The 9532-nt window shown below is 40.6% G+C and overlaps 1 protein-coding gene across 11 annotated transcripts in view; it reads right to left on the bottom strand.

The window, feature by feature from the left end:
• Positions 1 to 481: 481 nt before the first annotated feature.
• The window catches only part of brca2 (BRCA2 DNA repair associated), a 42311-nt gene continuing 33260 nt past the window's right edge, over positions 482 to 9532 (bottom strand). For all 11 annotated transcript variants that reach the window (XM_014213422.3, XM_014213423.3, XM_014213426.3 and 8 more), the window contains 4 exons: positions 8589 to 8727; positions 7402 to 7670; positions 7090 to 7221; positions 482 to 1377 (listed from right to left, as the gene is read on the bottom strand). In XM_014213422.3, coding sequence (XP_014068897.3) covers positions 997 to 1377; positions 7090 to 7221; positions 7402 to 7670; positions 8589 to 8727 — 921 coding nt within the window. In that variant the 3' untranslated portion in view covers positions 482 to 996. The remainder of the gene's footprint in view (positions 1378 to 7089; positions 7222 to 7401; positions 7671 to 8588; positions 8728 to 9532) is intronic.

Below are 9532 nucleotides of genomic sequence, written 5' to 3'. Positions count from 1 at the left end.
GTAAGTTAACTAGACAAAACAACGCTAAATAGATGGCTAGCAAGCCAACATGAGAAAAAGTATTTTAAATTATTTAAAGCAATTCAAAATATACAATCTAGATGAAACTAAGAGTATCCCGCTACAACGGAGTATAGCTACAAACATTAGCAAGCTAGCCAATGTTAAAGCAAGTTTTGCAAAGTTACTGCTTGGCAAGATTTTGATAACTGATAAAATAGCCATAGGCAGCCACCAGAATTGTGCTAATGAATTAGCTACTTACCATAAAGTGATGAAGTTGAAGTATTACATGTTATGATACATTTTCATGATTTTAAATTCGCTAGGTAAAATTTTGTTTATGGAAATTAACAGGAAGACCGACTGTTTGTGAAAAAAATGGAGGAGAATTCGCAGCGACATCGCCAGCTGCTGTTGCTGTTTAAGTGTTTGACCACACCAGTAAAATCCTGTTTATAAATTACACAAAATACTCATATTACCAATACAATACAACATTTATTGTGAACATGCAGATGCGAGCGACAAAAGGTCATAAAACACAAGGACAAAAATGTTACAGTATTTTTTCATTTATATTATACAGTTCGTGTCGGTTCTTCTAATGCCATTTCACTAAACTATTTCAGGAGTTCTCCAAGACGACCCCTTTTCATTCCGATGCATTTTGTTGGGCTCCTTGTTGGCATCAATACTTTGGCCCAAAAAGGCAAGATGGACCAAATCCTAACTTGATTCAGCCTGATGTTACAAACAACTCCATATGATAATCTTCCTACATTTTGCTAGTGTTAACATTCACCTGGCACCAATCATGTCATGGTTAGCCTCTCTAAAATTCTCTCCCCCCCGTAGCTTACAAAAGGCACTACATCTTTCTAGGTGGATCCCCAACACACAAATTCAACATGTGGGCTCGGAGAAGCTGACCAGCCACCCACTGGTGCTGAGGTTTTCTGAAACCTTCAAAATAACAGTCCAATACATTCTCTGTCACGTGTCTATCCCTATGTCATCGTGTAGGGCCTGAGTGTCAATCATGACCAGCTCTTCATCCTCCACCCACTCATCCTGTAGGGGCAGGTGGACATGCTGTGGAGCGGTGGCCAGAGGTGTCTTTAGGATCCGGTGGGTCTCGGCCCTGCGAGGGGTGTTGAAGTTCTTGCTGACGCACGGCAAGGGTAAGGTCATGGTGCCCAAGGGGCAGAGTGGAGGGGGAGAGGGGATGCGACACAGGTAGTCCAGGCCCCTCTTTTTTTTCAGGCTCTTGGGGTCTTTGTTGTCCCCCCCTGAGGAGCAGGCGGGTGGAGGGTGGACGACCCTGTTCAGGGGGGTGAAGGGGCCAACGCTTCGAACTGACTGCTGGGGTGTCATCTGGAAGACAACACACACTAAAAGGTTCGTACAGAGAGTGGCAAGTCAAATTCAAGGACTTTCAAGTACTTTTTCAAGCACTAATATTTACTTTCAAGGCCCATCAATTTGTAATAGTTAGTACTATGCAATTGTTTCTAGTTGCTGCCAGATGGCAGTAGATAGAATTTTTTCCCATGAGGTTGTGGCTAACGATTCATCACTACCTTACAAGTTCTACTCAATAATACGTTGTTTCACTACATATACATGAGTGTTAAGTCAGTACTGATGATTTTGGGAGATGCCTACTGATGAACACACGGTCTTAGACACTGCATCTTAGCGCTAGAGGCGTCACTACAGACCATGGTTCGATTCCAGGTTGTATCACAACCGGCCGTGATTGGGAGTCCCATAGGGCGGCACACAATTGGCCCAGTGTCGTCCGGGTTTGGCAGTCATTGTAAAATAGAATTGGTTATTAACTGACTTGCCTAGTTAACCTGTCTGGGCCAGTGGGACGCTTGCGTCCCACCCTAATCAACAGCCAGTGGAATCGCGTCGCGCTAAATGCAAAACCTCATAAATGCTATAACTTCAATTTCTCAAACATATGACTATTTTACACCGTTTTATAGATACACCTCTCCTGAATCGAACCACGTTGTCCGATTTCAAAAAGGCTTTACAGCAAAAGCAAAACATTAGATTATGTCAGCAGAGTACCCAGCCAGAAATAATCACACAGCCATTTTCAAAGCAACTAGCATGCATCACAAATACCCAAAACACAGCTAAATGCAGCACTAACCTTTGACAACCTTCATCAGATGACACTCCTAGGACATCATGTTACACAACACATGCATTTTTTGTTCGATAAAGTTCATATTTATATATAAAAACAGCATTTTACATCGGCGCATGACGTTCAGAAAATCTTTTCCCTCAAATGCTTCCGATGAATCAGCGCTACAATTTACAAAATTACTATTAGAAAACATTGTTAAAATGTAATATTGTCATTCAAAGACTTATAGATTAACATGTCTTGAATGCCATCTCTTTGCCAGATTTAAAAATAACTTTACTGGGAAATCACACTTTGCAATAAACAACGTGGTATGCCCAGAAAAAAAATCTAGGCTATAAATGTTGGAGCCATCTTGGAACAATCAACCATCAAAAATACTATTGTAAATAATCCCTTACCTTTGATTATCTTTGTCAGAAGGCACTTCAAGGATTCCCAGGTCCATAACAAATGTAGTTTTGTTCAAAAAAGTTAATAATTTATGTCCCAATAGTGTTAGCGCGCTCCGAAGGCTAGTGAAAATGTACCGTGTGCGTCTGACTTGTCAGGAATGAGCAAAAAAAATATATTTAATTTCGTTCAAATATGTCAAACGTTGTATAACATAAATCTTTAGGGGCTTTTTCAACCAGGGCTTCAATAATATTCCATTGGGACAGTTGCATTGTCTTTCAAAACGTTTCTTAAAGGGAGAGTAGCCATGGGCGCCGACGTCACAATGGTAATGGCCCATCCCCTGTGACCAAGATAAACATCCTCTCTTTCAGTCAATTTTGATAGTAGGAGACTCAAACCACTTTGTAAAGACTGGGGACATCTAGTGGAAGCCATAGGAAGTGCTAAATGATTCACAAGGCCCTGTGTGTTTCAATGGCAAATGTTTGAAGTGATATCCACACATCAGATTTCAGTTTCCTGTCAGGATTTGTCTCAGGGTTTTGACTGCCATATGACTTCTGTTATACTCACAGACACCATTCAAACAGTTTTAGAAACTTTAGGGTGTTTTCTATCCAAATCAAACAAGTATATGCATATTCTAGTTACTGGGCAGGAGAAGTAACCAGATTAAATAAAAAAAATCGGGTACGTTTTTTTTATCCGGCCGTGCAAATACTGCCCCCTATCCCCAACAGGTTAAATAAAAAAGGTTAAATATATTTTGTTTTAAATGACCTCACAATTACAGCTTAACCTCTATGGGCTAGGCGGGACGTAATCGTCCCACCTACGTAACAGCCAGTGTAATCCAGTGGCGCGATTTTCAAATACCTTAAAAATCCTATTACTTCAATTTCTCAAACATGACTATTTTACAGCTATTTGAAGACAAGACTCTCGTTAATCTAACCACACTGTCCAATTTCAAAAAGGCTTTACAACGAAAGCAAAACATTAGATTATGTCAGCAGAGTACCCAGCCAGAAATAATCAGACACCCATTTTTCAAGCTAGCATATAATGTCACAAAAACCCAGAAGACAGCTAAATGCAGCACTAACCTTTGATGATCTTCATCAGATGACAACCCTAGGAGATTATGTTATACAATACATGCATGTTTTGTTCAATCAAGTTCATATTTATATCAAAAAACTGCTTTTTACATTAGCATGTGACGTTCAGAACTAGCATACCCCCCGCAAACTTCCGGGGAATTTACTAACAATTTACTAAATTACTCACGATAAACGTTCACAAAAAGCATAACAATTATTTTAAGAATTATAGATACAGAACTCCTCTATGCACTCGATATGTCCGATTTTAAAATAGCTTTTTGGTGAATGCACATTTTGCAATATTCTATGTACATAGCCCAGCCATCACGGGCTAGCTATTTAGACACCCGGCAAGTTTAGCCTTCACCAAAATCAGATTTACTATAACAAAAATGTTATTACCTTTGTTGTCTTCGTCAGAATGCACTCCCAGGACTTCTACTTCAATAACAAATGTTGGTTTGGTCCCAAATAATCCATCGTTATATCCAAATAGCGGCGTTTTGTTCGTGCGTTCCAGAAACTATCCGAAATGGTAAATCAGGGTCGCGTGCATGGCGCAATTCGTGACAAAAAAATTATAAATATTCCATTACCGTACTTCGAAGCATGTCAACCGCTGTTTAAAATCAATTTTTATGCAATTTATCTCGTAAAAAAGCGATAATATTCCGACCGGGAATCTCCTTTTCGGTAAACAGAGGAAAAAACACAAAGACGGGGGCGGCCAGTGCACGCGCCTAAGCCCACAGTCCCTTGATCGGCCACTTGAGAAAGGCGATAATGTGTTTCAGCCTGGGGCTGGAATGACGACATTCAGGTTTTTCCCGGGCTCTGAGAGCCTATTGGAGCCGTGGGAAGTGTCACGTTACCGCAGAGATCCTTTGTAATGGAATGAGATGTCAAAGAAAGACAATAAACGGTCAGACAGGCCACTTCCTGTAAAGGAATCTCTCAGGTTTTGACCTGCCATTTGAGTTCTGTTATACTCACAGACACCATTCAAACAGTTTTAGAAACTTTGGAGTGTTTTCTATCCAAAGCCAATAATTATATGCATATTCTAGTTACTGGGCAGGAGTAGTAACCAGATTAAATCGGGTACGTTTTTTATCCAGCCGTGTCAATACTGCCCCCTAGCCCTAACAGGTTAATTACTTTTTATTGGGCATTTGGGAATCTCCTACTTAATAGCTACGAAAAAGCGTCTAGCTTCCGAGTGGCAGCTTTAGTGTCGCCGGGCGGGAGGGCTGTGTGAGGAAAACGGCATGTGAACAGCCACCAGAACCCGCTTGATATATGAATGAGGCGATTGGCAAAAGGTTGTTTTAGAGAAAGTCACAATGTCTTTTTCCCCCTTCTCGTGACTCTTCAGGGCCGATTCACCCATGCACGCAAAACAAAAATATAAGACGCAACATGTAAAGTGTTGGTCCCATGTTTCATGAGCTGAAATGAAAGATCCCAGACATTTTCCATACCCATAAAAGGCAGGATTTGAATCTACCCAGCATTTTAGCTATCGATGTGACATTTGGCGGCACCTAATCAGTCAGTTCTGTACCTTCCTGGCTGAGTGGCAATGTGGGTAGAATGAGCGAGCTCGCCTGGCAACCACAGCACGAAACATGAGGAAATAATACTCTGTAGTCTGCCCGGAAATTAATTCGCAAGACCAATACATTTTTCATTTAAACATATTATTTATTGTCTGTTCTCTCATTTAAATTCAATTACTTTTCAATTACCAACTTGAGAAAATGTCTGATTTTCAAAGTATTCCATTTCAGAGTGCCAAATTTCAGTACTTTAACCTGTTGGGGCTAGGGGGCAGTATTTGCACGGACGGATAAAAAACGTACCCGATTTAATCTGGTTACTACTCCTGCCCAGAAACTAGAATATGCATATAATTAGTAGATTTGGATAGAAAACACTAAAGTTTCTAAAACTGTTTGAATGGTGTCTGAGTATAACAGAACTCATATGGCAGGCCAAAACCTGAGAAGATTCCATGCAGGAAGTGCCCTGTCTGACAATTTGTTGTCCTTCTAGGTTATCAAAAATACAGCATCTCTGATGTAACGTGACATTTTCTAAGGCTTCCATCGGCTCTCAGAAGGCACCAGAAAGTGGAATGAGAGCTCTACGGTCTCTGGGCTAAGTACAGCAGCTCTGTTTCTTACTGGCCTGCCTGGGGACAGTGACACTGGAGATACGCGTTCATGTGAATTCTCCATTTTGTTCTTTCAGTCTTTGAACGAATACAACGTCGCCCGGTTGGAATATTATCGCTATTTTCCGAGAAAAATCGCGTAAAAATGTATTTTAAAACAGCGTTTGACATGCTTCGAAGTACGGTAATGGAATATTTTAAATTTTGTTGTCACGAAATGCGCCCGCGCGTCACCCTTCGGATAGTTACCTGAACGCATGAACAAAACGGAGCCATTTCAATATAACTATGGATTATTTCGAACCAAAACAACATTTGTTGTTGAAGTAGAAGTCCTGAGAGTGCATTCTGACGAAGAACAGCAAAGGTAATCCAATTTTTGTTACAGTAAATCGGAGTTTGGTGAGGGCCAAACTTGGTGGGTGTCAAATTAGCTAGCCGTGATATCTACTCAGAATATTGCAAAATGTGCTTTCACCGAAAAGCTATTTTAAAATCTGACACCGCGATTGCATAAAGGAGTTCTGTATCTATAATTCTTAAAATAATTGTTATGTATTTTGTAAACGTTTATCGTGAGTAATTTAGTAAATTCACCGGAAGTTTGCGGTGGGTATGCTAGTTCTGAACATCACATGCTAATGTAAAAAGCTGTTTTTTTTATATAAATATGAACTTGATTGAACAAAACATGCATGTATTGTATCATCTGATGAAGATCATCAAAAGTTAGTGCTGCATTTAGCTGTGGTTTTGGTTTTTGTGACATATATGCATGCTTTGAAAATGGCTGTGTGATTATTTTTGACAGGGTACTCTCCTGATATAATCTAATGTTTTGCTTTCACTGTAAAGCCTTTTTGAAATCGGACAGTGTGGTTAGATTAACGAGAGTCTTGTCTTTAAAATGGTGTAAAATAGTCATATGTTTGAGAAATTGAAGTTATAGCATTTATGAGGTATTTGTATTTCGCGCCACATGATTCCACTGGCTGTTGACTAGGTGGGACGCAAGCGTCCCGCCTTGCCCAGGGAGGTTAAGCACCTTCGGCGAACCCTGACACACACTTTGTTCATTTAATGTACAATGTGTAGATGTGACTTGATGTGTAGTGGTGAATAACATTGATACAGACTTGTGTTGCGTACATAGGAATGTAATTTTTTTTTTTTTTAATAAACTTTCATTCCAGCTTCACCAGAATAGTTGTCTGATTGGGAAACCAACAAAAACTCACAGTAGTCCTTGCATTTGGTTTGGCATCTGCTTTCCAGCCTGGAGTCCATGGCGGCGGAGGAAGACACTGGACAGACCCCTGGACTAAGTTACATAACCTCTCCTCTGCAGTCCTGAAGAAGTGTTCCTGGCCCTGCTCAAACCACACACAACAAATGCAAATATCCTCAAATCAGTGGCAGTGAGGAAGACAAATGTTGACCTCAGAGGAATAACGTGTCCAATTTCCCTGTATAACAGCTTTTCTGTCTATCACACTCCAGGTTTGATTGTGACGTTTCAAAACCTTGAAATGCCCTCAATCCCTAGCTACCTGGACAAGGGTCCTGAGTTGAGCGGCAGCCTCCTGTAGATGTGGCTCCTTAGGGTTGGTGGAAAACGAGACCAGATCTCCAGCGTATAGGCCAGGGATGGCGCTGTGGATGGGGGAGGAGGGATGGGCTCTGAGCTGAAGGTTACTGAGGGCCACCAGAGCCAGAGGCTTGACCACCTCCTCCAAGCCCTGCTGGACCAGACTGCTGCAGCAGCGGACCTTGACAAAGTCCAGCCAGCCATCCACTAGATACACCACTGGAGAGTGACCTGCAGGCATAGCGTGTCAACAGAGTTGGTCAAATCCATCTGTTCACTCTTGTTCTTGATATACCATTTCCATATATGTTGTTGGTTATGTATTTGTCCCAGAACTGTGTTCAAATACTATTTATTTAAATTACCTTAATACATTTTCAAGTAAGTATTTATACAAAGTAAAATACAAGTAGTTGAACATTGGAATGTATTTGGAAAAAAAACATGTGGAAAGTATTGGCATGTATTTACAACTAATTATATTCGAACATTTAAAAAATGTTCACACAAAAGTACGTAAATGCCCAGTGCAGTCAAAAATGTGATTTTCCTGCGCTTTACATATATTTCCATACTACGAGGTTGGAATAATAAATGATTATGCCTTTTTAGATTAAGAGCGGTTTGAAAAGACCGCCTGAAATTTTAGCCTGACTTGGTGGGATGGAGTTTTGGCCAGACTGCTGACATCATCAGGCATTAAATTAGTTAACAGACCAATAAGAAAGAGAGTTCCAAACATCTCTGCCAATAACAGCTAGTTTTCAGTTTTCCCCTCCCCACTCAGACCACTCCCAGACAGTGCTGGCAAAATTCTTGCTTGAGAAAAGCTATTTGTTGCTTTTTGACCATTTTAATTAAAAAACAATCACATTAAAATGTACTTAATTAAATATGCATGTATTTGAACCCAGGTCTGATTTGTCCCTATTGTTATATTGTCTGCCTGTCACATTATAAGCCCTTTGGGGGATGAATAAAATCAATTGAACTGAATAACCTAGTTGAGAATTGAACTATTTACAGACCAAACAGGGTCCTGTCCATCAGGTACCAAAAATAAGAAAACGGACTTAAACAGGGAGGGACATTTAGAGATGCTAATTTGTCGCAAAACATTTCAGTTGTGTGCCCTGATGAACAACCCACCTTGTCTGTCTGTGATGGCGATGACGTAGCCCACCAGATCCACCTCTCCACAGAGCGGCTTTAAGTCCCGGTTCAGGAGAACGCGAAAACCGACCGCCTCTCGGGCTTGGAAACGCTCAGACAACCACCCTGCAGAAGCCTGGGTGATGGAGGCAATGACACGAGACAACCAATTCCAAATCAATCCCTATAACCCTTGCCACGTGTGAGAACCTGGGAGGATTAAATCAGTGTAATACAGTGTCTTCAGAAAGTATTCACACACCTTGACTTATTCCACATTTTGTTGTGTTACAGACAGAATTCAAAATTGATAAATTTTGATTTTTTTGTCCCTGGCCTACACATATAATTCCACTTTGACATTGTGTTTTGTTTTTATGTTTACAAATGAAAAGCTGAAATGTCTTGAGTCAGTATTCAACCCCTTTGTTATGGCAAGCCTAAATGAGTTCAGGAGTAAACATTTGCTTAACAATTCACATAAGTTGCATGGACTCACTGTGTGCAATAATGGTGTTTAATATGATTTTGGAATGACTACCTTATCTCTGTTAGTACCCCCCACACATACAGTGAATTTCAAAACACATTCAACCACAAAGACCAAGGAGGTTTTCCAATACCTCAAAGGGCACCTATTGGTAGATGGGTAAAAAAAAAAGAAAAAAAGACATTGAATATCCCTTTGAGCATGGTGAAGTTATTAATTACACTTTGGATGGTGCATCAATACACCCAGTCACTACAAAGATAGGCATCCTTCCTAACTCCGTTGCCGGAAGAAACCACTCAGGGATTTCACCATGAGACCAACTGTGACTTTAAAACAGTTAGAGTTTAATGGCTGTGAGGGGAAAAATTAGGCGGGGCCCAAACAGACAAACAGTGCAGAACGGCATCTCGGAACACACAACTCGTCGATCCTTGTCACGGATGGGCTA

The sequence above is a fragment of the Salmo salar genome, chromosome 09 (genome assembly GCF_965601325.2).
Source record: "Salmo salar chromosome 09, fSalSal1, whole genome shotgun sequence".
NCBI lineage: Eukaryota > Metazoa > Chordata > Actinopteri > Salmoniformes > Salmonidae > Salmo > Salmo salar.
The sequence above is the reverse complement of the archived record's forward strand: the minus strand, read 5'-3'. Positions and strand labels throughout refer to the sequence as shown.